The 27,389-nt window shown below is 58.1% G+C and overlaps 4 protein-coding genes across 16 annotated transcripts; 2 read left to right on the top strand and 2 right to left on the bottom strand.

The window, feature by feature from the left end:
* Positions 1–13: 13 nt before the first annotated feature.
* Positions 14–6,215, top strand: HEPACAM (hepatic and glial cell adhesion molecule). Its single transcript, XM_023941507.2, has 7 exons — positions 14–175; positions 2,402–2,743; positions 2,966–3,247; positions 3,347–3,440; positions 3,897–3,970; positions 4,053–4,123; positions 4,225–6,215. Exons 1-7 carry the CDS (start codon positions 91–93, stop codon positions 4,510–4,512), a joined length of 1,236 nt encoding a protein of 411 aa, XP_023797275.2. The 5' UTR covers positions 14–90; the 3' UTR covers positions 4,513–6,215.
* Positions 6,216–6,406: 191 nt separating this feature from the next.
* Positions 6,407–14,361, top strand: ROBO4 (roundabout guidance receptor 4). Of its 6 annotated transcripts, none has more exons than XM_023941509.2 (20): positions 6,407–6,492; positions 6,614–6,658; positions 6,743–7,021; positions 7,098–7,236; positions 7,311–7,438; positions 8,164–8,276; positions 8,382–8,601; positions 8,680–8,801; positions 9,349–9,520; positions 9,600–9,750; positions 9,833–9,963; positions 10,393–10,569; positions 10,652–10,937; positions 11,022–11,513; positions 11,601–11,753; positions 11,841–12,050; positions 12,141–12,260; positions 12,341–12,666; positions 12,784–12,921; positions 13,010–14,361. In XM_023941509.2, the coding sequence occupies exons 1-20, from the start codon at positions 6,429–6,431 to the stop codon at positions 13,153–13,155; spliced, it is 3,612 nt and encodes a 1,203-aa protein (XP_023797277.2). In that variant the 5' UTR covers positions 6,407–6,428; the 3' UTR covers positions 13,156–14,361. The 6 variants fall into 6 exon arrangements, with proteins under 6 accessions (XP_023797277.2, XP_086717536.1, XP_086717537.1 ...); XM_086861410.1 differs by having other exon boundaries at positions 12,120–12,260; XM_086861411.1 differs by having other exon boundaries at positions 11,841–12,063; positions 12,151–12,260.
* LOC147649464 (uncharacterized) lies at positions 13,729–16,467 on the bottom strand. Its single transcript, XM_086860973.1, has 5 exons — positions 16,454–16,467; positions 15,039–15,145; positions 14,878–14,955; positions 14,696–14,803; positions 13,729–14,616 (listed from the first exon to the last, which is right to left on the bottom strand). The coding sequence occupies exons 1-5, from the start codon at positions 16,465–16,467 to the stop codon at positions 14,402–14,404; spliced, it is 522 nt and encodes a 173-aa protein (XP_086717099.1). The 3' UTR covers positions 13,729–14,401.
* On the bottom strand, positions 16,302–27,389 carry ROBO3 (roundabout guidance receptor 3). Of its 8 annotated transcripts, none has more exons than XM_086861419.1 (23): positions 26,719–27,380; positions 23,642–23,968; positions 22,521–22,678; positions 21,838–21,958; positions 21,612–21,750; positions 20,975–21,102; positions 20,770–20,894; positions 20,191–20,362; positions 19,889–20,100; positions 19,589–19,670; positions 19,336–19,504; positions 19,083–19,249; positions 18,718–18,842; positions 18,418–18,637; positions 18,226–18,338; positions 17,944–18,115; positions 17,637–17,822; positions 17,534–17,557; positions 17,431–17,464; positions 17,247–17,350; positions 16,957–17,166; positions 16,711–16,867; positions 16,302–16,642 (listed from the first exon to the last, which is right to left on the bottom strand). In XM_086861419.1, the coding sequence occupies exons 1-23, from the start codon at positions 26,864–26,866 to the stop codon at positions 16,471–16,473; spliced, it is 3,465 nt and encodes a 1,154-aa protein (XP_086717545.1). In that variant the 5' UTR covers positions 26,867–27,380; the 3' UTR covers positions 16,302–16,470. The 8 variants fall into 8 exon arrangements, with proteins under 8 accessions (XP_086717545.1, XP_086717547.1, XP_086717544.1 ...); XM_086861421.1 differs by having other exon boundaries at positions 18,418–18,610; XM_086861418.1 differs by having other exon boundaries at positions 16,711–16,885; positions 18,718–18,839.

Raw genomic sequence — 27,389 nt, 5'->3', positions numbered from 1 at the left:
AATTAGCCGGGCGAAGGGCCAAGCCGGGAGCTCCGAGGGACGTGCCCAGAGTGGGGAAGCGGAGCAATTCGGGGGGCGAGCCTGCCCGAAATGTGGGGAGCGCCGGCTGCCCCGCGGGGCCACCCCGCTCCCCCCTGCTTGCTGCCGGTGACCTGGCTTCTGGCAATGCATGCAGGTAGGGAATTTTCCCATTTTTCCACGGTTTTCCCGTTTTTTCCATGGGTCTTGGGGGTATCCAGATGGAGGATGAAGGCCGGGGGGGGTGATGAGGGTGGTGATACCCTACGGGGGGGGTTGGAGGGAGGGTTGTTGCGCTGTCGAGCGTACCCTCTGCTCGGGAGCTGGGAAAAAAGGGGGCAAAATTGGAATAGAAAACTGGGGAAAACAATTTTCTGGAGCCAAGCAGGTCCTGATGTGGGGGAGGATTTGGCACCGCCCCCACCCTGAGCTTCTCCCCATTTTTTTTCTTTCCCAAATCCCATTTTTTCCTCATTTTTTAGCATCTCCAAATATTTCCTCTTACCCACTCTTCAGCTTTCCTTAAAAAGTCATTTTTCACCCCATTTCTAGACTTGCCTCATCCCACTGCAACCCCGGTTTTCTCCATCATTTTTTCTCTAAATTCTCACATTTTGGAATTCAATGAGCCCCAAACTGCCCCATCCCAGGTCTGGCAAGACTGAAAATAAACTTCAACAATTTTGTTCCACTTTACCAAAGTTTGCACCCAAAAGCAGCCCTGGGGAGGCCTCATTTCCCTTCAGATGAGGAGGAAGGATGAAAAACAAAACCATCTGGGTTCTTTCCCTGCTTTGATTTAGACTCTAAAAAACAGACAGGGCTGTGGCCAGGGCACCCCAAAAATGCTGCTGGGTTTTTTTGTTGTTTGGGTTTTGTTTTTTTTTTTTAAAAAAAGGGATTGTGCTACGAAATAGTGTGAAAATGAGGATTTTTGGTGGGCTTTTTTCAACAAAAGGCACTGAAAGGAACTGAGAGATCTCCATCCCTAAGCCAAGGATGCTGTAGGAAAATGGAACGTTTCCTGATTTATTAATGAACTCCCAATTTTTTTATCCCAAGTGGAGAAAAAATTAGGAACAGGGTTAAATAAAGGGAAGAAACAGTTAAAGAGCAGCGATTTGGTGGTGCACAGGGAGGGGGCAAGGATGCATAGAAGGCCACATCCCCATCCCATGCCTTGGCCTTCCCCCTGGGGTGAGGGTTCCCCTAAATTTGGCGAGTCAGGACATGTTTGTGGGGCCGAGCGCGGCGCTGCCGGGGAGGACGGACGGACGGATGCTGCATACCAATAGGTCCCATGACTTTTCGGGCTTGTTTAAGGCCTTTCTTGCTCCTGCTTCACCCTGCCCAGCTGGTTTTCCCACTCTCCCCTCCTCTTCAATATGGGGTTTGTTCACTGTTGATGGTGGTATCCATATGGGGGGCTCACGAATGGGACATCCTCTGGGATGTCAGGAGGGGGATGCTATGGTATTTTGGGGTGGGAGAGTGTTTTGGGGAGTCCCCTCCCCAAGAAAATCATGTTTTTGCATTTTTCCCTGCCTTTTCTGGCTTAAAACCAGCGATGAGGAGCAATGCACGTGCACAGACTCTCGTGATGCGGTTTTGCATCTGAGGGGGCTTTGTCTAGACAAGAGCATCCAATGTAGATGGGGGTGGGACAAAATCCGTCCCCCCACAATTTTTGGGGGAATTAAGGTATCTTTGCAAAGCACTGCACTGATCAAAGCACTGGTGTCTCTCACTCCCCAGGCAGCTTTTGCAGGGCAATGATACAGCTTAGCCAAGACCTGCCTCCCACCCCCTGCATTTCTGCAAGTGAAGTGTGCATTTTTGCATTGACCTAGCTGCAGGAGCACACCCTCTGCATGTTTGGGGGTGATAGACAAATTTCTGCCAAGGGTTGCATTGACCCAGGTGCAGGAGAGCTCCTACCCAAGCCCTGCACATTTTGGGGGCACCACATGCATTTTTGCAGAACCCAGCAACAGGATGTATGCCGTCCACACCTCTCCCTTGCATTTTTGGGGTGATGCATGCATTTTTGCAAAGGTTTGGTTACATTAACCTGGCTGCAGGAGCACTCCCACCCCTAATGCAGCTTTGAGGGGTGATAATGCATCTTCACAGGAGGTTGCATTGACCCACCTCCCATGCCCAAAGCCATTTTGGGGGTGATTCCTTCATTATTACAACATGTTGCACTGATCTGAGTGCAGGAAGGCTCCTACCACTCATGCACTTTTGGGGTCACGCGTGCATCTTTGCAAAGGTTCCAGAACCAAGTTGGGCACCTTGGGGGTGCTCAGCACAGCTCCAGCTTGGGGTTTCCCTGTTTTCTCCATGCTCGGCACTCCACTGTCTCTCCCCACACCCCAAGGTCTGCTGGCAGGGGTGAACATCACCAGCCCCACGCCACTCGTCCGTGGCACGGCGGGCAAAGCGGCGCTGCTGTCAGTGCGCTACGCCAGCGCCAGCGCTGACAAGCCAGTGGTCAAGTGGCAGCTGAAGAGGGACAAACCTGTCACCGTCGTCCAGTCCATCGGCACCGAGATCATTGGCAACCTCCGACCCGACTACCGCGACCGCATCCGGGTGCTGGAGAACGGCTCGCTGCTCATCAGCCCCTTGCAGTTGGCTGATGAAGGCGCTTACGAGGTGGAGGTGTCCATCACTGACGACACTTTCACTGGCGAGAAGACCATCAACCTCACCGTGGACAGTAAGGGCAAGAAGGACACCCAGTGGAGACTGAGTTATCCATGGGATGTCTTCCCTGACCACATACTGGGAGGGCTTTTTCCAACTGGGAGGTGGTTTGGGGGGTTTCAACCACCCTATGCAATCGCACAGCTGGTGCGATTTTGATGTCTCTCTTCCTGTCCCCTGAGCCCATCTGTCCCCTGAGACATGGCATCACCGTGGTTTCTCTACTTGCCCACAGTTCCAATCTCAAAACCACAAGTGCTGGTGGCCTCCTCAACGGTGCTGGAGCTCAGTGAGTTCTTCACCCTCAACTGCTCACACGAGAATGGCACCAAGCCCACCTACACCTGGCTGAAGGACGGGCGGCCGCTGAGCAACGACTCCCGCCTGCTCCTCTCCCCTGACCAGAAGATCCTCACCATCACCCGTGTTCTCATGGCTGACGATGACGTCTACAGCTGCCTGGTGGAGAACCCCATCAGCCATGGCCGCAGTATCCCCGTGAAGCTCACTGTTTACCGTAAGCCACCCTTTCTGCACTCCCAGGTATGGCCATCCCTTGCAGATGCTTTCAGCTAAAATTTCTGGGGGGTTGTCCACCCTCATTCCTCTCCTGCAGGCCGGAGCTCTCTCTATATCATCCTGTCCACAGGCGGCATCTTCCTCCTTGTCACCCTGGTGACAGTTTGTGCCTGCTGGAAACCCTCCAAAAAGTACGTGTGGGGATAACACAGGAGACAAGGGGGGTTATACCATCTTGTCCCATCCTGCCTTGTCCCATCCCATTTTGTCCCATTTCATCTCTTCCCATCCTATCTTGTCCTGTCCCATACCATCCTATCTCATCTCATCTCAACACATCCTACCCCATGCTGTGCCATCCCATCCCATCCCATCCCATCCCATCCCATCCCATCCCATCCCATCCCATCCCACCTTGATCCATCTCTCCTGTACTAATCTATTCTATTCTATCCCGCCATCTCATCCCATCTTCTCCTATTCTGTTCCATCTCATCCTTTTCTATCCCATGCCATGCCATCCTGTCCCTTTCCGTCCCATCTCTCTCTCCCTGCAGCACTTGACCCTTCCCTGGATGAGCCGTAGGCAGTTCCCCCATCACCTCTAACACAAAGCCACTGCTGCCCCATCCCCTATCCCTCTCCAGGGAGAAGCGACAAGCGGAGACACAACCAACCTCTGACTACGCGGAGCAGGATGAGGAGCGCCTGAAGCACGAGGGTGAGTGCCAGAGCGTGGCAGTGGTGGGTTGTGGGATCACCAATGCTCCTGGCATGGTGAGCAGCACTTTGCTTCCACACAGCTGAAGGCATCCCACGGAGCGGCGAGCACGAGCGCAAGAACCCAGTGGCTTTGTACATCCTTAAAGATAAGGTGAGAGCCAGTAGCACCAGTAGCACCAGTAGCACATCAGCAGTGTCCCAGCACCGGGTCTTGCACATGTCCCACGTTCTTCTGCTCTTGGCTTTTGGCAGGACTCGCCAGAGGCGGAGGAGGATTCATTGCCTGAGCCCCGTGGCACAGTTGAACCAGGCTACACCAGCTCTCCAGTACCAGCAGCCGGACGCTCGCCAGGACCAGTGGGGCGTTCGACTCGCCGTTACCATCGCTCGCCAGCTCGCTCACCCGCCTCGACGCGGACCCACAGGTCACCACCGGGTTCACCGGCACGTACCCGCGGCGCTCCACGGCTGCTGCGGACTGCCGGCGTCCACGTTATTCGGGAGCAGGAGGAGGCCAACGCCGTGGAGATCAGTGCCTGAGCAGGGGGGACAGTGCGCGCTTTGGTGGCAGCGTGCAAGTGAGCAGGGACACCAGCACGGCCACATTTCTGCCACCGAGCAAGCGGGGACACCGGCACAGCCCTGCTCCCACCACTGGGCGTCATTCTGCTCGGCGTAAAGTCACTAATTTCCTATTGATCCCACCCAGAGCTCCCCTCTTCCGTCCCCCATCTTCCTGGGGCATCGCTTTAATGGCTTTCTCGCCGGGACGAGTGTGCAGGGAGCGTGCAGAAAGCACACGCGTGTGCAGCGAGAACATGCAATCATTGCACGGAGAGAGTGTGCCAGAGGGTGTGCATGGAGCATGCAGAGAGAGCGTTGGAGCGCTGCACAGAGGAAGCATGCATGGAGCGTGCAGGAGGGCACATGGACTGTGCACACATGGTGCATGGGGGCAGGCACGTGTGCAGCAAGTGCGCACACAGCGTGCAGAGAGGATGCACAGAGCATGCAAGAGAACACGTGGAGCCCCCAGAGAGAACACACACTGCACAGAGGGTGCGCAGAGCGTGTGTGGAGTGTGCAGCGTCCACTGAACCAGCATGGCCTTTGTGAGCGTGCCAGCACTGGTGTGTGTTCCAAGAGTGCACAGAGTGTGCAGAGAGAGTCCATGCAGAGAGCACCTGTGCAGAGTGTGCACAGAGCACGTGGAGTGAGCATGCACACAGCGTTTGCACAGAACATGCATGCAGCAGGTGGTGAGCGTGCAAAGAGCGGGAGCAGGGAGGCTGTGTGTTGTGCTTGCACGAAGCACACACAGAGCGTGCATGGTGCGTGTGGAAAGTGTGCACAAAGCGAGCAGCTGAGTGTGCTCAGAGCACGTGCAAGGATGAGTCTGCAGTGCTGGCACAGGGCACGCGTGGAGCCTGCAGTGAGTGTGCAGAGCGTGTGTGGTGCATGTGGAGAGAGCGAGCACAGAGAGCTGAGCATGACTGGAGCCTGCATGAGGAGCACACACACTGCACGCCCAGCAGCCACGTGTGCACACATGTGTGTAAGAGCACGGGGCCCACCCGCCGTGGCACACCCCCCATGCATGGAGCAGGACATGCACTGGCACACAAACTCGCCCAAGGGTGCAACATGCATCAGGTGGTCTAAACAGGGGGCTCCCTCCTGCCCCCCAGCTCCCCAGCTGCAATGTCCCCTAAACGTGGGCTGGAAGCCCCGACCCAAGCATTGCCCCTTTGCCACGGTAGGATTTTCTGTGAAAATCCCCCAGTTTTGGGGCACACAACGCTGTCTCTCCCCAAGCCTTCATGGGAAATAGGTTTAGGATGAAAAGCACAGAGTGGCTGGCCAAGCGAGCCGGGCCCTGGGGCACCCGGGGTGGGTGCCGGGGCACCCCGGAGTGCTCGGGGTGTACTACTAACCAATAAACTAAACGTACTACCCATCTGGTGGTGGCACCCTTGGGTGTCTTTGTGGGACAGGGGTCCCCCAGGGTGGGGGGACACATGAGAAGTGGCTGACAGACAAGACCACACAAACCCGATGTACCTGGGTGGCACTCAAACCAGCACTTGAAGTGTTTGGGAGACCTTGGACTGTTTCCCTCTGGTACCTACTGATGGTGTCCTCAGCTGAGAGCCCATTTCTTTTTAATTTGTCTTCCTCTGAACATGGCGAAGGAGAAGGGCAATTTATTCTAATTAAATTCATTAACCGCTGGTGTCCCCCACTCTACTGTCTCCGGGTGCCACCGTGGCCAGGCACTCCCACTGCCACAGGACAGCTGAGCTGTTTGTGGCCACCGTCACCTTCCCCCCCTTCAGCATTTCCTGGCCCCCGCATCCGGCTATTGTACCCCCCCATCCGGAGCCGGATCCAGCCCCGGTGCTGGCAGGGAGGAACCGGGATTTCGGGAGGAAACGGGAAGGCTGGCCAGGGCCGGCATGGCGGGCGGCTGGGAGACAGCACTGGGCCTGGGGCTCTGCCTCGCTGCCCTGCACCACGGAGGTGAGTGCAGCCCATGGGGGCCAAAATCCACTTAATTCTTCCCCCTGCCCTACCCTGGATCTGAGACCATGCCCACTTGGGGCACCTATTGGCATTCCCCCACCTCCTTGTCACCCGACAGGCTGCCACCTCCCCAGCATGGCCACGGCACCCCAAACTCCAGCTGGTAAGGACACCTGGTGGGTAGCTGATGCAGAAGACACCAGAAAATCCTGTTCCCCCCACCCACAATGTGCCCTCCCCACCGCAGTGCTGCGGGACAATTTCCGCCTGCAGCCAGGTGATTTGGTGACCACAGCGGGGCAAGCATTGGAGCTGGATTGTGTCCCCCCCTTGGGGTACCCTGAACCCTACATTACCTGGAAGAAGGACGGGGTGACCTTGGACTTGGTAGGTGGCAGGTACGTGGTCACCAAGGGGAAGTTGCAGGTGGCATCGGCTCAACGGAGCGACTCCGGTCTCTACATCTGTGTGGCGGCCAATGCGGCAGGCAAGAGGGAGAGCCGGGGTGCCCGTGTCTCCGTGCTGGGTAAGCCAAGGGTCTCCCACGGGTGGTGGGCACGTCACACCCAGCCATGGTGTCATGTGCGTGATTTCCCCCGCAGAGAAGCCGAGCATTGTGCGGCACCCAAGCGATGCCGTGGCGGTGGCTGGCAGCACTGTGGAGCTGGGTTGCAGCACCCGAGGTGACCCAGCGCCACAGGTGCAGTGGCACAAGGAGCGTGGAGACCTGCCCTGGGGCAGGTAGGTGGTGGCAGGGGGGAGGTGTCCCATCCCTTGTGTGAGGATGAGGCTGATGGAGAGCTGGTGACCCGCAGGCACGAGGTGGACCGGGAACACACTCTGCGCCTCTATGCCGTGACGTCTGCCGATGCCGGCGCGTACGTGTGTACAGCACAGAGCCAGCTGGGCACCGCCGCCGCCACCACCTTCCTTCACGTGGAGGGTCAGTGGTGGGACCTCTGTGGCCTCCACCATCACAGGCACCCAGGGCCATCTTGGGCTTCATGCAAGGGGATCCATCTAACAGGGTCCATCTAATGGAGTTCATCCAAGGGGGCCATTCAAGGGCAGTCTGTCCAGGGGGTCCATCCAAGGCCATCCATCATCCATCAGATAAAAGTCCATCCAGATGAGTCATTTGAGGTGATCCATCAAAGGGGGCATTTCCAAAGGCAGGTACATCTAAACACATCCATCCAACAGGATCCATCCAAGAAGGTTTATGTAAGGGGATCCATCTAAGGAAATGCATTGAGGTGGGAGTCTGTCCAAGATTCAAGATCACCCACCTAAAGGGGATCCAGACAACCTGGTTCCTCCAAGAGGATCCATTTAAGGGGATCTATGCAAGGTGGAAGTACATTAAAGGGGGATAGAACAAGAAATATCCATCCAAAGTGTCCATCTAAGAGGGACATATCATGGGGGTGTATCATGGGATCCCTTCCCATGTCCCCAGGGACAACACATCAAAGGGGGCCCATCCAAGAGGGGTCCATTGAAGACAGACCCATCAAAGGGTGTCTGTCCAAAATAGTTCATTTGAGTAAGTCCATCTAGGTAGACATCAGGATCTCCATGTGCAGGTGTCTGAGGTAGGTGTCTGGGCAGCTGCCAGGAGACCTTGGTCCTGCCTGGTGCTGCCATTCACCTTCTTCTGCCTCACAGACCGGCTGGCAACGGGCCAGCAGGAGGCTGCCCCACGGGACCTGCTGGCTGTGCGGCTGCACCTGGACAACGGCACTGCACTGCCCACTGCTGCTGTCCAGCTCCGCTGGCAGGTTGGCGTGATGCTCAGCTTCCCCCAGAGGAGGGGGAATGGGAATATGGGAAATGGGAATATCCCCATGTGCCACCTTAACTTGGAATTCTTCCCATTCCCTCAGCTGCTGATGCCGGTGCCAGTGCCTGTGGGCTACGTGGTGCTGTACCGCAGCCTGCTCCCGGTCACCACCTCCTGGCTCCAACATGACGCAGGCAGGGAGCTCAGCGCCATCATCCCTGCGCTCCGCAGGGGCTACAAGTACGAGTTCAAGGTCCGACCCTACACTGGAGGGACCCAGGGCTCAGACAGCAACAGCAGGCACCTCTGGATACCTGAGGAAGGTGTGTTGTGTGTCCCCCAGGATGTCTGGGTGGAGGACGGGGAGGTCAGCTGGGGTCTCAGCATCCCTGTCCCGGCAGTGCCCAGTGCAGCGCCCCAGCGCGTCACCGTCAGCCAGGCTGAGACTGGGAACGGCACTGTGGTCGTGAGCTGGGAGCCACCTCCTCCTGAAGCACACAATGGCGTCATCCGGGGCTACCAGGTTTGGGGCAATGGGGCAGGGGGCAGGGCTGGCCAAGGAGGGTCAGTCCAAGGAGATCCATCCAAAAAGGGAGCCTGTCAAAGGTGGGGGTCTACCCAAGGGGGGAACCATCCAAGTAGTCTACCCAGTCTATCCAGTCTAACCTCCATCTCAACAAAAGGGTTCATCCAAAAGGTTCATCCAATCAGGGTGGAGGTCCATCCCAGAGCATCTGTCTAGTGGCATCCAAGGGAGTTCATCCAAAGGGGTCCAGCCTAGGGGATTCAGCCAAGGGGGTCCATCCAAAGAGGGATGCATCAATGGGGGTCCATCCAAGAGCTATTCACTCAAGGAGGTTCATCCTAGGATCATGCAAGGGCGCATCCAAAGGGGAGTCCATCAAGGAAATTCATCTAAGGGCACCCATCCAACTGAATCTATCCATGGGGGATCCAATGGGAGTCTATCAAGGGATGTTCATCTGAAGGGGTCCATCCCAGGGTGTCCATCCACAGGGGGCCATCAAAGCTAATCATCTAAGGGGACACATCCTCTTGGTGTCTGCCAGGTCTGGTCAATGGGTGAGGGCTGGCAGCATCCCACCAACAGGACAGTGGATGGAGCCACCCGCCGCCTGGAAAACCTCCTCCCACACCCCGGGACCGAATTCTGTGTCCAGGTGGCAGCTTTCAACAGCGCAGGGCTGGGGGTTCCCAGCAATGCCACCTGTGGAGTCCTGGGTAGGAGATGGAGAGCGAGGTGGGGTGCGGGTGGGGGTCCGAGTGGTGACGTGAAGTGACACTGATGGAATCCTTGCAGGGCTGACAGCAGGGAGCAGCAGGGTGGTGCAGGCACTGCGGCAGCCTGCTGTCATCGCAGCCGCTGGTTCCATGCTCTGGTTGGCCTTACTTGCCCTCCTCCTCCTCCTCTGCCAGCGCCGTGCCAGCCAGGATGCCGCAGCCCGCCACAGGTGAGAGGCCATGGGGTGGGGGACACGGCAGACCCCTGATGTGGTGGGGATTGATGCACTGACAGCACCTCTTGCCCTGCAGACTGATGGCTGGTGACTCGCCGTGGCTTGGTGGTCCCTGGAAACCCAGCTGTGCCCCTCGAAACCTCAGCAGCAGCAGCAGCCTCAGCAGCCGACTCCTGGGCAGTGACGGCAGGGACCCCCACCCCTCCAGTGAGACCCATTGGGGACTGGGATCCCCACCCACTGCCATGGGAACCCCACTCCTCCAGTGAACACTAGGGTTGGGACCCCCACCTAGAGCCATAGAGCCTCCACTCTCTGCCATGGAACCCCCACCAGCACTGTGGGACCCCCATCCATCCCATGTGATGCCATTGGATGCCCACCCAGTTCCATGGAACCCAGACCTGCTGCAACAGGGTCCCCAGCCCAGGTCTAGGACCCTCACAGAGTGCCATGGGACCAGCAAAGTGTACCCAAGACCCCCACCCTATGCCTAGGGGTGCTATGGGACCCTCATCTTGGTGTCCTTCATTGTTTGTCTGCAGGCAGCAAGGACTTGAGGACACACAGAGCCAAGGACAGAGGGGACAGGGGACACACGGCCCATGGGTGCCCTGACCTCTCTTACTCTTCCAGCTCTCTCCTTGGAGCCGCCGAGCCTTGGCCCCCCCACGCCCCCCATCCACAGCAGCCTCCATGGGGGACGCCCACCGCCCCTCGGGGACATGGGGTGCTGTGGTGGGGGACACCCCGGGGTGCATTCCTCACCCAGCACCCCAAACCCAGCACCCTGGGAGCGTGTACGCAAGAGAGGTGGGTGTGGGGGGCACATGGGGGGACATGGGGGACACCAGGGTAATGGCCCATGGCTCTGTGTCCTTCATTCCCCTCGCAGAGCTGCATCAAGTGCACAGCACCCCACTGCTCATAGCTGGCCCCAGCCACATCCCTGTCACTGGAAGTGGAGGCGAGTGGGGGACAGATTTTGGGCTGGCAGCCAGGCAGCCTCAGCAAAGGGGACATGAGGGTGACACCGCCATGGTGAACAGCAGGGACCCACGGCTGCCGGTCTTCAGCTCTCCAAAACCACATCGGGGCAGCGCTTCACTGGCCTCTGGTGTAACCAGGTCACCGGTGACACCCCCGAGACCACCCCATGCCTGGCACCCACCAGTGACACGGTGAGTTTGAGTGCCCCCATCCAGATGAGTGCCCTGCAACCCAACCCTTTGCTGCAAAACCCAACATGTCCCTTGCACCTGCAGGTCCCCGGCCTCCATGTGCCCCAGGGACACATCTCTGGTCACCAGGCGTCCCAAGGACATGTCCCCAGTCACTGAGATCCCCAGGGACATATCCCCAATCACTGAAAGCCCCAGGGGTGTGTCACTGGCCACCAGGAACCCTAGGAACGTGTCCTTGGTCACTGAGCACCCCAAGGACATGTTCCTGGACAGCAGGCGTCCTAAAGATGTGTCAGTCACCAGGACCCCCAGGGACATGTCACCAGCCACCAGGCACCACAAGGATCCATCACCAGCAACCAAGCAGCAGAGCAACACAGTCTTGGCCACCAGGCACCCTGAGGACACCTCCCTGGTCACCAGGTGCCCCAGAGAGCCATTACCCGTGGCCAAGTGCCAGAGGGACACCTCACTGTCCATCAGGCACCCGAAGACCACATCCCCAGCCAGCAGGCACCCAGAGGACACATCCCCAGGCACTGGGCACTGCAGGGACAAGTTCCTGGCCTCCAGGTATGCCAAGAACATGTCCCCAGCCAACAACTATGCCAGGGAGCCATCACTGGTGACCATGCACACAAGGGACATGTCCCTGTGCAGCAGGTTCCCTGAAAACACATCACCAGCCTTGAGGCACCCCAACGACACAGTGCCAGACACTGGGAACCCCAGGGACACATCCCCACTCACCAGACACGCTGAGAAGATGTCACCAGTCTCCGAGCACCACAGGGACAAGTTCTTGGGAACCAGGTATTCTAAGGACATGTCTCAGGCCGCCAAGAATCCCAGGGAGCCATCACTGGTGACCACGCAGACAAGGGACATGTCCCTGTGCAGCAGGTACACTGAAAACATCTCACCAGCCTTGAGGCACCCCAGAGAGACATCTCCAGCCACCAGGCATCCCAGGGACACATCTCCAGCCACCAGGCACCCCAGGGATGCATCTCCAGCCACCAGGCACCCCAGGGACACATCTCCAGCCACCAGGCATCCTGAAGAGGTGTCTCCAGTCACTGGTCACCAGGACATGCTCTCAGGCACCAGGTACCCCAAGGACGTGTCCCCGGCCACCAGGCACACCAGGAACATGTCACTGGAGACCAGGCACCCAAGGGACATATTCCTGGCTGCCAGGTACCCCAAGGACATGTCCCTGGCCACCGGGCGCCTCTCGCTAGCATTCAGTGATGGGGTCCTCACACAAGAGCAGGTGGCTGAGGTCCTGGAGATGGACCAGGACACCGCCTGCTGCAGGTATTCCCCATCCCCCTGGGACACTCCCATGGTTGCAGCATCCCCTGGTGCCAGCAGTTCCCTCACTGTGTTCCCCACAGACCCCCAGCACCAACCACACCACGGTCCTTCTCACCACTGCACACCTACGGCTACATCTATGGGCCACCAGCCTCTGAGCTAGGTGAGGAGGAGGAGGAGGAAGAAGAGGAGGAGGAGGAGCGTACAGCAACGAGGGGCTCTCCAGGAGGGTCGCTGCTGAATGGCTGGGGCTCTGTCTCAGAGGACAACTTTGCCAGCACCCGCTGCAGCTTGGTGAGCTCCTGTGACGGCTCCTTCCTCCTGGATGCCAGCTTTGCCCGGGCGCTGGCTGTGGCTGTCGATGGCCTCTACTGCAGCCTTGAGGACACCGATGGGGCCTACGGGGGTGAGTGAAGGGTCCCTGGATCCCCTCTCTGACCCTGAGCATTGTCACCTCCCCAAGGAAGACAGCTCCATCATGACACCATGGTGATGCCACCATCTCTTGTCTTCTTCCCTCCAGGTCCATCACCACCACCATCGCCCTTGGAGCAGGTCTTCCCAACTGGAGTCCATTCTAGCAGCTGGGACTGGTGGAAAGTGCTGGAGGTGCCACAGAGATCCAGGACAGAGACAGCCATGAACAGTAGCTCACAGAACGGTGCATAGTGTCCCAATGCCAGGGTGGTGTGCACTGGGGGTGGTGAGGTGTTGGCAGGGTGTTGGAAAATGTTTCCTTTGCTTTCCAGGTGGCCAGGGGTCAGGGATTGGCAGCCCCTGGGCCAGGGAAGATGGTGAGCTGGGGACAGGAGGGACAGGAGCGTGGCAGTCCCCAGGGCGCAGGACACAGCAAGGCCAGAGTTCCCTTGGCTCAGCTAAAATCCAACTTTATTAGGCAGTTCCCCAAACAGGGGCTCTTTACTAGGAAAAGCCGCCCACAGAGGCTGGGTGGCACCAAGGTGGTGGGTGTCCCTCCTTATTCACTGTTCTTGTCCTCCTCCTTCCACAGTGTCCCCATCCCTCCTCAGCATCTCCACCCCTTACAAAATTCTTCATTCCTCTCCAGCATCCTCATCCTCCCCAAGAGTCTGCATCCCTCTAAGTGTCTTTGTCCTTCCTCAGTGTCCTCCTCCTTCCCCAGCATCCTCATCCCCTTCTCTAGCCCAGGCACTGTTGTCCACCCTGTGTCCTTATCTTTCCCTAGGGTTGTTGGCCCCCTGACCATTCCCATTCCTGCTGACTATCCCCATTCCTTCCCACTGTCCTTGTGCTTTCTGGTAGTTCATGTCCTTCCTCATCATCCTTGTCCTACCTTGTCCATCCTTGTCTCTCCCAAGTGTTCTTATCCTTCCCAAGCCACCTGAGTGGCCTTGTGCTCCCTCCAAATGTCCTTGTCCCTCCTAATCATCCTCATTCCCAGGTTTCTCAGCCCTCCTGAGTGTCCTCATCCTTCATCAGTTGTTTTGTCCCTCATGCCAAGTGTCCTTTTCCTTCCCCACTGTCCTCATCCCCCTGCAACCATCCTTGTCCCTTACTACTGTCCTTGTCCCTCCCAAGCAATCTTGGTTTTTCCCAAGTGTCCTCTTCCCCCAGCAATCCTCAATCCCCTGGAAATCCTTGTCCTTCCTCCATATCCTCTTCCCTCCAGGTGTCATTGTCACCCAGCCTTCCTTGTCCCTCACCAGCACCCTCATCCATCTGCTGTGTCCTTGTGCCCCCCATGTAATCTTGTCCCCCGCCAGCTGTCCCCTTCCCTTTCAATCACCTAATTTCTCCCAGACATCCTTGTCCTTTCCCAGCATCCCTGTTTCTCCCAACTGTCCTTGTTTCCAGGATCTTTGCCTCACTTAAGCATCCTCCTCACCCCTCCCCAGCGCCCTCATCCCTCTTTTTCCTCATCTGTCCCCAGGGTTCATGTCCTTCCCTGAGCACCTTCCTCGTCCCTCCCCAGGGTCTCATTCCTTGTGAATTCCTTGCCCCACCCCAAGATTCCCTGTCCCCCCTCACGCTGACGCCCACTGGCCGCGACCTCTGTGCAACCCCATTTCCATGGAGCCGCTCAGAAATAAAAGAACATCCCTCCGCGTCCCCTGTGTTCCCATCCCCGTGTCCCCAGCTCTGTCACCGACTCGCCCTCCCTTTTATCGCTTTTCCTGCGGCGGGCAGGGAAGCGGGCCCCCCGGGCGGCGGCAGTGGCCGGTGCCTTCTCCGCGCTCCGCCGGGGTCCGGCTGCGCCCCGAGCCGTGGCCGCGGGAGCTGCTGGAGCCGCGGGACGAGACGCTGCCCGTGGTGGAGCAGCTGCCGGACACCTGCCCGCGGGGCACGCAGGAGGCTTTGCTGTAGGGGATGACCTCATCTGCAGGGGAGGGGACAAGGTTGGGGCTCGGCAGTGACCCCGCAGCCCTTTGGTGGCGCAGCCGGTGGCTCTGGCTTACCGCCGCGGGGCGGGCGGGCCGGGACCCTGCGCTCAGCCCCGCTCGGCTCCAGCTCCGGAGCGGGACCGGGGCTCTCGCCGGGCGGCGGCAGCGGCGGCGGCGGCAGCTCTGCGGCAGAGAGGGTGGAGAGGGCTGAGCTCCCCTGAGCCCCCTGAACTCCCTATTTCTGCCCTCCCACTCACCTCCCATCTGCTTTTCCCGGCGGTAGCGGCTGCATTTGGGCTTCAGGCGACTTTTGGAGATCACCCCGCGGGTTTTCCCTGGGGAGGCGGGGATGGCAGCGTCAGCTCCCCCAGGAGCCATTGAGGCTCCCACGCACCCAAACCGGCCCCTCGGGGCTCACCTGTGCCAGGAGGGCAGCGGGCTCGGGGTGGGTGGCCCTCGCTGGCATCCGGAGTCACCGAGGGACTGGGTGCCTGTGGGGGGGTGCTGACGCCGGGGGGGTGTCTCCTGGCAAAGAGGGGTGTGGAGTGAAGGCAGGGTGGGGGGAGTGGGATGGGGGCTCAGTGGCCACCACAGTGCCGGCACAAGTTCTCTAGAGCTGTGCAGAGCTGGAAGAAGCCGTGGGCTATTGTCACAGCTGGCTGGCACTGATGTAGGTGCGCTGAAGCATCACAGCTGGACAGAAGTGCCACAGCTGGATCACAGCCACACAGCTGGGGTGGCAAAGGGGAGCTGGATGGTACAGCTAGGGTGGAGGACCACAGGCCTGACAAGGTTGTGATAGCATGGCTAGCCTGCAATGGCACATCTGGAGCACAGCTAGATAGGGGCTGTTCAGCTGGATTACAGCCACACATCTGGATTGCAGGCACACTGGCAGATTGCAGCTGTACAGCTAAATCCACACAGCTAAGATCACAGCACAACTGAATTGCAACCGTGCAGCTTGATTGCAGCTGCACAGCTGGGTCATAGCACAGCTGGATTGCAGCCATGGAGCTTGGCTGCAGCTGCACAGCTGGAGTGCAGTGACATGCCAGCATTGTGATGGCACAGGTGGATCGTGGCAGAGCTGGATCACGACAGCACAGCTGTGTGATGGTGGCCCACCTGTCTCATGCAGCTGTATTGCAATGCCCCAGTCAGCCCACAACGTCATGGATGTGTCATGACAGCATGGCCAGAGCACACTGGAGAGCAGGGGTGCATGGTGACACCATGGATGGATCATAAGGAGATGCCTGGACCATGGTAGGACATCCAGACCCCAATGGTATGGTCAGACCGTGGTGGCACAGCAGGACCAGATCACGATAGCATGTCTGGGTTGTGATGGGACAGCCAGGCCATGGTGGGACATCCAGAGCCTGATCCAGAGTCCAGTGGCAAGGCCAGGCTATGGTGGAACAGTGGTACTGGATCATGAAAGCATGACTGGGCATGACATCCAGACCTCAGTGGGACACCTGGACCTCAGATGACATATCTGGACCTCAGTGGCATGGCTGGACTATGACAGCATAGGTGACACATCTGGACCACGACAGCACGGCACAGCCAAATAGTGACAAAATGGCTGAGTTGTGATGGAACGTCTGGACCGTGGTGAGGCATCTTGACCCCAAAAGAACACCTGGACCCCAATGAGACGCCTGGACCCTAATGACAGAGTTGGATCATGATGGCATGGCAGGGCTGGGTAGTGACAACATGTCTGAATCACAATGGAACGCCCAGGCCATGGTGGGACATCTGGACCTTGATGGGACATCTGGACCCCAATGGGACATCCAGACCCCAGTGGCACGGCCATACCAAGCAAGGCCCATCTCCTACCAGGACAGGAGGGAGCTATCGAAGTCGCGGAGGCGAGGGATGTCCTCCGTGGTGCGAGGCGATGGTGTCAGCGTGGCGGTGGAACGGCAGCCGGACGAGGTGGTGGGTGAGGATGCAGCAGTGGCACAGGGCATGTCCTCACCACGGTACCACACCTCCATCCCCAACCTGCAGGGTGGAGACCACAGGGTAGGTGCTGGGGGCAGCATGCCCAGCCCCCAAGCCCCCATACTCACCCTCCAGCTGCATCTTCCTCTTCATCCTCCTCTTCCTCCTCCTTCTCCTCCTCCTGGGCACACTGGCTGAGCTCACTGGCTGAGGGTGGTGGGGGCAGCAGCTCTGTCCAGCTCACCACCGGTGGTTTCACTGCTTGCCCCAGCTTTGCTTTGGCCCCTGTGCCAAGGAGGGATGCTGGGGGGGCTGTGGGGAGGGCACCGCACCACGAGCACCCATGTGTGCCCCCACCCATCCGACCACCCTACCGTGCTCAGCCCGGCCACGGGGCACCTGGGAGGCTGCAGCATCCATTGGCTGGGAACTCCCCCCGGGGTAGGAGGTCCCATACTGTGAGAAGGGACGGGGAAATGTGCAGAGCTCCTCACTGTCAACGTCGATGGTGCTGTAAACCGGCCCCTCACCAGCCCCCGCTCCAAACTGCTCCGTCTGGGCGATGTACCGAGTGATGCCGGCATCTGCAGAGGGTGAGCAGCATCATCAGGGCTGATCATGATCCCCTCAATCAGAGCCACCCAGCTCCATGCTGACCCCTCACCATTGTAGTATCTCTCAGTGCTCCCCAAGCAACCGGCAGCACCGGCTGTGCTGCCACCACGCCACGCATCCACCAGCCACGGGTAACCACCACTGGCAGCTGCCCTGCAAGAGGATGGGGTGAAGGAATGCTGGTGGTCAGCCCTGGGGCTCCTGGGGAGGGCAGGGGATGCCGGGGGGGTTACCTGGGGTTGCTGCGCACTGGAGCTGGGAAGGCAACTGTGGAAAGAGATGGGGGTGAGGGCAGCGAGAGGCCGTACTGGGACCCCGCAGCACTTAGGGGCTTACCGGTGGGTGTGTAGGCAAAGGATGCTGTAAAGAGAAGGACAGTGGGTGGCTTATGGGTGAGGGGTGAGGGGTGAGGGGTCCCAGGGGTAGCAACCCCCTGTACCGGTGAAGTGGCTGAGCTCCTTCTTCCTCCGGCGGCGGCTGTAGAGCCAAGCGGCAAAGGCAGCGAGAATGAGCCAGCAAGCACCACCAACGCCGGCAATGAAGGCTGGCTGCCTGGCTACCTCTGCTAAATGCTCAGCCAAGCTGCTCCCGCCCGCAGGCCTCGCATCTCGCTCCACCAGGGGGGCTGCAAGTGACACGGGAGAGAGGGACACACCGGCGGGGTGCCAAGGAGCCATCCCCAGCACTGCCGGGTTACCCCACCCTGCCCCACCCATGGGAGGAACTTGTGACAATGAGGAACTCACCGATGTGGATGGGGACAGGAGCACTGCGGGCGCCCACACCAGCACTGGTGGCAGCGGCAACTTCAGCACGGTAAGGGACGCCAGGGACGAGTCCCTGCAGCACTGTCGCCAGCACCGTCCCCTCCACGCTCTGGTTGATGTGGAAACGGCTCTCATTGCCCAAGCACCAAATCTGGTGGGGACCAGGAGGAAAAGATGGGGAACACCCATAAGAACGCCATGACATGGTGTCATGAGTGGACAGAGTGGACCTGCTACATCCCTGCTGCTGTCCACACTTACCCGGTAATCACGGATGACACCATTCTGCTCTGCCAGAGGGGGTGGCTGCCACGAGATGCGGACACTGGTACCATTCCCAGCCACACTGACAGCTCGTGGCGGGGCACTGGGGGCTGCCAGTGGAGGACACATGGGTATCACCGCCAGGCTGTCCCCAGGGACCCACACTATCCCCTCCATCCCTGCACTCACCCGCTTCGGGGGTGTGCAAAGCTCGCACAGCACTGTCAGGACCATGGAGGTGTTGAAAATAGGGTCGAACCTTAACCTCGTAGTCCTGGCCCCGGAGCAGCTCGGTGAGCAGGGCCCCCCGCTCCCCTGGTGCCCACACCATCCGTGCCTCCTCCCAGCGCCCGCCGCGCTGCCGGTACAGCACCCGGTAGCCCTGAAGGAATGGTGCCTGGTGCTCCACCTGAGGACCCGAGGGAAGGGTGGGATGGGGGGATGATCAACACTGAGAGCCCTGTACCAGTAGGGAGGCTCAGCACTCACGGTCCAGGAGAGGTGGACGGTGCCCAATGGCAGCACCACAGGTTCCTTCAGGTGCACAGCCACCTGTGCCAGCTCCTGCTGCACCTGCTCAGGATCCAGCCCTTGCTGCATGGGGTTGGCATCTGCTGGAAACATGAGAGGGCGGAGGGTCCATGCATATCTCCACTGGTGTCACCAAATGAAGGAGCCATGGTGACAGCACATACCCATGGCAGGTCCATGGGAAACTCCATTGGCATCACGGGGCAAGGGTGGACCCAAAGATTTTGGGTGCACAGGCACCTCCATTGGTGTCACCAAGTGGAGATGGACCCAAGGGTGGGGGGTTTGTGGGCACCTCCACTGATGTCACTGCTGGGTCTCACCTTGGGTGCGCACAGGCTCTGAGATGCCGCTGGGGTCACTGAGCCCGTAGGCATTGACCGCCCGCACCAAGAACAGGTAGACAGTGTCAGGGACAAGGCTGGTCACTGTGTGGGTCTCACCCTCCACATCGGCTGCCACTGTCTGCCACGGGCCACCCGCTGCCTGGCTGCCAGGGGACAGGGGTGACTCGTGACAGGGTGGTATCAGGCCACCACATCATCCCTGCAGCCAGAGAAGAGGCTTGTGTGATACCTGAAAGCCTCCACTATGTAAGAGGTGACATCGGTGGCACCACTGTCCTTGCTCCCTTTCCAGCTCAGGGTGACACTGCTTTTGGTAACGTTGGTGACCACAGGGGTGGAGGGTGGCCCAGGGAGGAGACCGGGTGCAGGGGAAGGCAGGGAGAGGTCGGATTCATCACCTGCAGGGAGATGCATGGAGGTCTGGGGTGGCTTTGTTCCCAGTGCCATGGTGTTCCCGCTGCAGTGGCATCTCCATGACCCACCTTGTACCTCCAAGGAGATGCCCCAGCGTGTCTCGCCCGCTGGGCTGGTGACCACGCACTCGTAGAGCCCGGAGTCTTTCACCTGCAGGGGGAAGAGCTCCTGCCCCATCACCCTGAGCACCCATCACCTCGGCACCCCCCACCCTGAGCACCCCCCATGCTTTGTACCCACCACCCTGAGCCCCAGCACTGCTTGTACCACCACCGTGAGCATCCATCTCCCTGTGCTCCACCCCTCGCAGCCACCGCCCCCTCCCTCCCTGCGGTATCCCACGGGTGCCCCTGCCGGGGCCGGCTCACCCGGAGGCCGGTGATCTGCAGGGTGCCATTCTCCAGCAGGCTGGCACGGGGCTGGGCACCTACCAGGGCACTGCCATCCTTCAGCCACCCCACGCTGCCTGGGGGGTCATGGGCCCCCTCTCCGCACGGCAGCCGCACTGTGGCCCCCACTGGCAGCACTGTCTGGTTAGCGGGAAGCAGGCTGATCACCGGTGGGTGGAGCTCAGTGGGTGCTACAGGGAGAAAAGTGGGAAATTCTGGGTGGTGGGGTGGGTGTCACTCATGCACTGAACGTGTCAGCTCTCCACTGGCCCTGGACTTACCCCCTGTCACCTCCAGGCCTGCCCTGGCCAGGACACTGCCGGCCACGCTGATAGCCTGGCACAGGTAGTGGCCACCATCACCGGGCTGGACGTTGACGATGGTCAAAGCACCACTGGAGCTCACCCAAACACGGCCCAAAGGGACTGGGGGCTGGCCCGGGAACAGCAGGGTCTGAGAGGGGGTGGGATTAGTGAGGGGATGAGGGAAGGGGAGGATGAGAAGCAGGGGTTGAGATGAGAGTTAGGGGTGGGAGTGGGAATGAGATTGGGGACAGGGATGAGGATGGGGATGGGATGGCATGAAATATGATAGGGACTGTGATGGGAAAGGAATGGGGATGTAATAGGGACTCTGGTGGGATGGTGATGAGGACATGTAGGGAGGAGGATTGGTACTGGTGTGAGGTTGAGATGGGATGAGATTGGGATGGAGATGAGATGGGGATGGGGATGGGGTGGGAATTGAGATGGGGATTATGATGATAATGGGGACAAGATGGAATGGAAATGGTGATGGGATTGGAATGAGGATGGGGCTATGATTGGGCCTGGGATCAAGGATGAGGGAAGGAGACAGACCTGGCTCCCCTCCTTCTGCCAAAATACAGCGGGTGGTGGGTTGCCCTTGCTCTGGCACTGGAAAGTCACGCTCTGGCCAGGGGTGACAGCTTGGTCATGGGGTCCGATGACAAGCTGGGGGGGCACTGCAGCAGTGTGGGGAGAGACAAGGGCTTGTCTGGGCACCCCACCAGCAGCCAAGGGGGCTCCCCAGGGTCCCCCTTACCATGCACAGTGAGGGTGCCCGATGCCTCCGACCTGCCCACGCTGTTATCAGCCACGCAGGTGTAGGTGCCCTCATCCTCCACCTGCAGCCGGCTGATCCGCAGGGTGTTGTCTGGCAGCACCTCCCACCTGGGGGGAACCCCATGAGGCTCTGGCACCATCAGTGTGCTGGGGCACCAGAGAGGTGTGAGGTGCCATGGGGTTGGGATGTAGTGAGGATGCAGGATGTGATGGGAATGTGGGATGTGATGGGTACAGTGGAAATCTGGGCCGCAGGAAAGTGGGAGATGCGATGGGGATGTGAAATGTGAGGGAGATGTGGAATGTGATTGGGATTTGGGATGCAATAAGAATGTGGGATGCAAAGAAGATGCGGGATGCAATGAGGATTAGAGATGCAAAGGGGGATGTGGAATGTGATGGAGGTGTGACACAATGGGAATGTGGAATGCAATAGGGATGCAGGATGTGCTGAGGATGAAGGATGCTCCAGGGTTATGGGATGCAATTACTTGATGCCATGAGGATGTCAGGTGCTCCAAGCACACCAGGCTGGCACACACTGATGCCTCCCAGCTGCACCACAGAACCCTGGCTGGCCTTGGCATCCCTGAGCCACCCTCTTCACCCCTACTCACCTTCCCAGTGGCATTTCACCCTCCTCCTTGCGCCAGCGTGCCGCCGGCTGTGGATCCCCCACTGCTTCGCAGGCAAACTCCGCCGTCCCCTCCACCAGCACCACCTGGTTCTGGGGCCTCTTGCCAAATGCTGGGCGCTCTGCAGGGTGGCCATCAGTCTCACCAGGATAGCACCCACCTCCCCAAAAATTGGGTGTCACATCCCAAAAATTAAATCTCCACGCACCAAAGACGACCAGCTCGGCCGGCTCGCTGTCCCTCTCCCCCACCACGTTGGTGGCCACGCAGACATAGACACCAGCATCGCTCTTGTGAGTGCTGGCCACCATCAGCTTCCCACCACGGATCTGCAGGAGGCAAAGCTCATCCCACATCCCCATCACATTCCACATCCACACTGTATCCCACATTCACACTGTATCCTGCATCCTCACCACATCCCATATCCCCACTGCATCCTACCCCCATTGCATCCCGTATCTCCTTGACATCCCACATCCTCATTGCATACATGCACACATCACATCCCCACCTCCTCATATTCTGCATCACCATTGCATCCTGCATCTCCCTTGCATCTCATATCCCACTGCATCCCAAATCCTCATTGCATCTCTCACCCTGACTGCATCCTGCATCCCCATCACATCCTGTATCCTCATGGCATCTCACATCCCCATTGCACCCACACTGTCATCACATCCCATCCTTCCATTGCATCCCAAATCTCTGATGCATCCCATATCCCTATCCCATCCCACATCCCCATCACATTCCAGATCCTCACTGAATCCCTCATCCTCGCTGTGCCCACATCCACGTCACACCCCCATCCCATCACATCCCGTACCCCTACAGCATTCCCCATCTCCCATGCATCCAGCCTAGTTCTGAGCCCCCACCCCTCACCGTCAGGCGCTCGTCCTTGTCGCTGACCCGGACTCCATTTTTCTTCCACGAGACGCTGGGCTCGGGGTGCCCGCGGGGTGGGACACACTCCAGCACTGCCGGTTCTCCCGCGGCCACCACCACGTCCCCCGGGGGCTGCCGAAAATCGTCCCGCAGCACTGCGGGGACACCGCGGCCTCAGCTCCCCAACCCCGCACCCCCGGGCTGGGCACAGCACCTGGGGCAGCCTCTGGCTTGGCTTTAACAGATTTGAATTGATCTTCATTGATTTGATTTGATTTGACTAGATTTCATTTGTTCTCATTTATTTCCATGTTTCAAATTCACTTCTTTTCATTTCTTTTACCGTGTTTTCACTTGTTTTCACTCGTTTTCAGTAATTTTTACTTCTTTTATGTCCAATTATTTTCAGTTTTTTCATAACTTCTCTTCACTAATTTGCACCTTATTTTTTCATTGATTTTCGCTTACTTTCAGTTATTTTCACTTTTGTTATTTAATTTTTCTTTTTTTCCATTTCTTAATTTATTTTCTGTTATTTGCATCCATTTTAATTCATTTCAGTAATTTTTACTAATTTTCATTTTTTCCAATTATTTTCACTTTCTTCATAATTTCTCTTCACTGATTTGCACTTACTTTATTTTTTTATTGATTTTCACTTACTTTCCATTATTTTCACTTTATTTAATTTTTTTTCTGTGTTTTAATTTCTTTTCTGCTATTTACATTCCTTTTCACTTACTTCCTCACTTTTATTTTCATTTATCTTCACTTGTTTTCTTTTTTAAACTTTTTTTTCCACTTAGTTTCATTCTTTTTCAATATTTCTCACTTCTTTGAATTTATTTTCACTTGTTTTCTTTTTTAATTTGTTTCCACTTATTTTCATTAATTTTCAATAATTCTCACTTTTTGAATTTATTTTCATTTCTTTTCACTTTACTTATTTCTATTTTCCCCTCAATTTTCATTTATTTCCCTCTCTTCCTTTGCCAGCAGAGGCTTGGGAATGTGAAATTCTCTTGTCCCACAGCCACTGGAGCAGGCTGGGCTCAGGGGTGATACCAGAACCCCAAATTTCCACCCCATCAAATCCTCCCAGCCCTCTCAGGACTCACCAGCCACCTCCAGGGAAGCATTCCGGCTGGTGGCCTCGCCCAGGTAATTCCTGGCCACACAGACATAAACCCCCTCGTCGGGCTTTCCCCTCCTCCCGTGCAGGATGCGGAGGAAGAAGAGGGACCCCCCCGGGAGGAGGGTGCGGTGCGAGCGGGGATCCTCCCGGTCCGTCTCCACCCGCTCCCCATCCTTGTACCACTCCACCTCCGGGGCCGGGCGCCCCTCGGCCTTGCAGCTCAGCGTGGCCGGTTCCCCCTTGGAGACCAGGACGTCCGTGGGGTGCTCCACGATGCGGGGAGCCGTGTCCTCCAGCTGGCCGTGGGATCCTGAAGGAAAATCAGCAGGGATGGGGATTGGGGGCTGAGCATCCTTGGATTGTGCCGTGCTTTCCTGGTTCCACACCTGCTTTGCTTGGAAGGCAGGAGGTGAGAGATGAAGTGTGGCCAGGTCCCAGCCCGGTGTATGCCAGGGTGGGTGCCCTGGGGAGGGAGCAGCATCACAGGATCACAGAACCACAGAGCCACAGATCCACAGAGCCACAGAACCACAGGATCACAGAACCACAGAACCACAGATCCACAGAGCCACAGATTCACAGAACCACAGAGCCACAGAGCCACAGAACCACAGAGCCACAGAACCACAGATTCACAGAACCACAGAACCACAGAGCCACAGATCCACAGAGCCACAGAACCACAGAACCACAGAACCACGGGATCACAGAACCACAGAACCACAGGATCACAGAACCACAGAGCCACAGATCCACAGAGCCACAGAACCACAGGATCACAGAACCACAGAGCCACAGATTCACAGAACCACAGAGCCACAGAGCCACAGATCCACAGAGCCACAGAGCCACAGAACCACGGGATCACAGAATCACAGAATCACAGAACCACAGAATCTCCAGGCTGGAAGACACCTTTAAGATCATCGAGTCCAACCCATGCCCTGACACCACCTCAACTAAACCATGGCACTGAGTGCCACATCCAATCTTTATTTAAACACATCCAGGGATGGTGATTCCACCACCTCCCCAGACAGAACATTCCAGTACTTTATCACTCTTTCACTAAAAAACTTTTTGCTAACATCCAACCTAAATTTCCCATGGCACAGCATAAGATGGGATTGGGAGGGTGTCAAAGCAGTTTAGCTCCCAGTAAAGACCTTTTCCACCCAGTTTCCACCTGGGCATCCCTGAGGAAATGGGGTTGGGGTCAAATCCCCAAACAGGGATTTTTCCATCAGCTGCAAGCGCTGACTTTCTGTAGCAGAGCTGGTCATTCTGGGCAGCAGAAAATGCACAATTTTAAGTTTTAAAAAGCCCCTATGCATGTGCATTACACACACGTGCACATGTAGGTGCATGTACACGTGTGGGCAGTCATGCAGGGGTACACACACACACACACACACACACATGCAGCCACACAGGTGTGCTTGCACTTTTACACACACACACACATGCACACGTGTGCATTCAGGCAGGAGGGTGCATGCCCTGAGATGCACAGATGCATTCACATGTGTGTGTGCATGCACACACACACCTGCACAGGTGCATGCATTCAGGTGAGGGGTGTCCTTACACACACACACACACACACACACACACACACGTGTGTTCAGGCATGCAGGGGTGCACACACACAGGCTGCACATGCACAGGGGCACACACAGGAATGTGCACAGCCGTGCACACCCACACACACTCAGGTGGAGCCATGAACCTATGCTTACCCACATTGCTGCATGCACACACACACACATGCAGACAATACAGATGTGCAAACACCTGCACAATGTACAGATATGCACATGCACACATGCACACTGCCCATAAATGCACACACACATGTACATACACACACGCCACACACCACACACGTGCATCTCCCCTTCGTACACGCCCTCCCCCTGTTCCCCACACTCTGGGGCAGGATGTGGGCATAAGGGGGCTGCAATTTGGGGTGCCCAAGGGGTTGCCATGGGGATGGGATGTGGCTGCCATGGGGACAGAAGAGATGCTGCAGGGTACTGGGTACCCCCGGGGGCACAGCAGGGACTGAGGGGGCCGCAGCTGGCCCAGTGACTAATTGGGACAAGCAGGGGGTCAGGGCAGGCCCCTTCCTGTGCCCGGCTGGCTACACAGGGGCAGGGGGTCCCATGAGCTTTGGGAACACCCCCGCCCCCTCACCAGCCACCCAGGGCCAGCTGGAGGGGGGACAGAATGAAAAAGAGAGGAGAAGCTCAAAATGAGGTCAAAATTCAGCAGACACCCTCTCCCTCACCCCTCCTTCACCCCCACTCTGTCCCAGTTAGGGGTCATGGGGACGATAAGGGCACATGGAGCTGTTTGGAGGACACTGGGATGGTTTAGGAATGTTTGGGAACACGGAATCAGTTCCAGCTCCAGAGGACTGGCTTGGGGACACAGGTTTGGAGACACAGAGTCTCTCCTAGTTGTGTCTGGGAGTTGGTTTGGACACAGGGACAGCTTTGGGACACAGGGCTGGTCCAGGTTTGGAGACTGGGGATGGATGTGGGGACATGAAGGCTGTTTGAGGACATTGAGCTGCCCCTGCTTTGGGCTCTGGGGACTGGTCTGGGGACATGGGGATAATTTCGGGATGCTGTGTCTGTCCCAGCTCGTGGTCTGGCAGTCGATGTAGGAACACAGGACAGTTTGGGAACAGGGAGATGCTTGCAGTTCAGGATTTGGGAACACAAGACTGATTTGGGAACACCGGGACAGTCCTGACTGAGAGTGGGCTGGTCTCAGTTTGGGGTCGTGGAGACGATCTAAGGACACCACATCACTCCCGGGAGTTGGTCTGGGGACAGGGAGCTGGTCCCAGAACGGGGACACGGGAGTGGGGACATTGGGTCAGTTCCGGAGCTGGGACAGGGGCAGGTCCCGGTTTGGGGGCAAGGGGTATCCAGTGTCGGTGCTGGTGGCGTCCCAGCTGGGACTGGGGTCTGCGGGCTAATTCCAGCATCCCGGCTGGACCAGGAGCAGGAACCGCGGGACAGGGGGACAGAAAGACCGGGAGCCACGTACCGTTACCGGGGGCGAGATCGGGCAGCTGGAGCGCGGCGATGGAGCGGTTGATGCCGAGCAGCAGCGAGGAGGAGTTGGAGCCTTCGGCTCCCAGCGAGTCGGCGAACAGGTTCATCTGCAGCAGCGTCTTCAGCAGGTACCGCAGCATCCTGCCCCGCCTCGGCTCGGCTCGGCTCGGCTCGGCTCGGCTGAGATCCGCTTGGCTCGGCTCGGCTCTGCACGACACTGCCCGGCACGGCAAAGCCCGGCTCAGCTCAGCCTGATCCGGCTCAGCCCGATCCGGCTCAGCCCGATCCGGCTCAGCCCGATCCGGCTCAGCCCAGTCCGACTCAGCCCGGTCCGGCTCAGCTCAGCTCAGCTCGGCTCAGTTCAGCCAGTCTGGCTCAGTTCAGCCAGTCTGGCTCAGATCAGCCCGTCTGGCTCAGATCAGCCCAGTCCGGCCCGGCTCAGCCCAGTCCGACTCAGCCCGGTCCGGCTCAGCTCAGTTCTGCCCTGCTCGGCTGGGCTCGGCTCAGTTCTGCCAGTCTGGCTCGGTTCAGCCCAGTCCGGCCCGGTTCAGCCCAGTCCGGCTCTGCTCTACTCGGCTCAGTCCAGCGCGGCTCAGCAGAGCCCGACTCAGTCCGGCTCAGCTGAGCTCGGCTCGACTCGGCTCAGGCTGCAGCACCGCCCCC

The sequence above is a fragment of the Cyanistes caeruleus genome, chromosome 23 (genome assembly GCF_971803275.1).
Source record: "Cyanistes caeruleus chromosome 23, bCyaCae1.hap1.1, whole genome shotgun sequence".
NCBI classification, from domain to species: domain Eukaryota; kingdom Metazoa; phylum Chordata; class Aves; order Passeriformes; family Paridae; genus Cyanistes; species Cyanistes caeruleus.
The sequence above is the reverse complement of the archived record's forward strand: the minus strand, read 5'-3'. Positions and strand labels throughout refer to the sequence as shown.

Excerpts from the sequence above, each read along its gene's own strand:
- HEPACAM (XM_023941507.2), top strand. The coding sequence starts at position 91 with ATGTGGGGAGCGCCGGCTGCCCCGCGGGGCCACCCCGCTCCCCCCTGC. Across the intron at positions 3,248-3,346 it reads CGTGAAGCTCACTGTTTACC|GCCGGAGCTCTCTCTATATC; the intron begins GTAAGCCACCCT and ends CCTCTCCTGCAG. Across the intron at positions 3,441-3,896 it reads TGCTGGAAACCCTCCAAAAA|GGAGAAGCGACAAGCGGAGA; the intron begins GTACGTGTGGGG and ends ATCCCTCTCCAG.
- ROBO4 (XM_086861407.1), top strand. The coding sequence starts at position 6,429 with ATGGCGGGCGGCTGGGAGACAGCACTGGGCCTGGGGCTCTGCCTCGCT. Across the intron at positions 6,493-6,613 it reads CGCTGCCCTGCACCACGGAG|GCTGCCACCTCCCCAGCATG; the intron begins GTGAGTGCAGCC and ends GTCACCCGACAG. Across the intron at positions 10,570-10,651 it reads GGAGCGTGTACGCAAGAGAG|AGCTGCATCAAGTGCACAGC; the intron begins GTGGGTGTGGGG and ends TTCCCCTCGCAG.
- LOC147649464 (XM_086860973.1), bottom strand. Across the intron at positions 14,804-14,877 it reads CCGGGAAAAGCAGATGGGAG|AGCTGCCGCCGCCGCCGCTG; the intron begins GTGAGTGGGAGG and ends TCTCTGCCGCAG. Across the intron at positions 14,617-14,695 it reads GGCCCGCCCGCCCCGCGGCG|ATGAGGTCATCCCCTACAGC; the intron begins GTAAGCCAGAGC and ends CCTCCCCTGCAG.
- ROBO3 (XM_086861414.1), bottom strand. The coding sequence starts at position 26,866 with ATGCTGCGGTACCTGCTGAAGACGCTGCTGCAGATGAACCTGTTCGCC. Across the intron at positions 20,101-20,190 it reads AGGCCTGGAGGTGACAGGGG|CACCCACTGAGCTCCACCCA; the intron begins GTAAGTCCAGGG and ends TTCTCCCTGTAG. Across the intron at positions 17,167-17,246 it reads CACTGAGAGATACTACAATG|ATGCCGGCATCACTCGGTAC; the intron begins GTGAGGGGTCAG and ends CACCCTCTGCAG.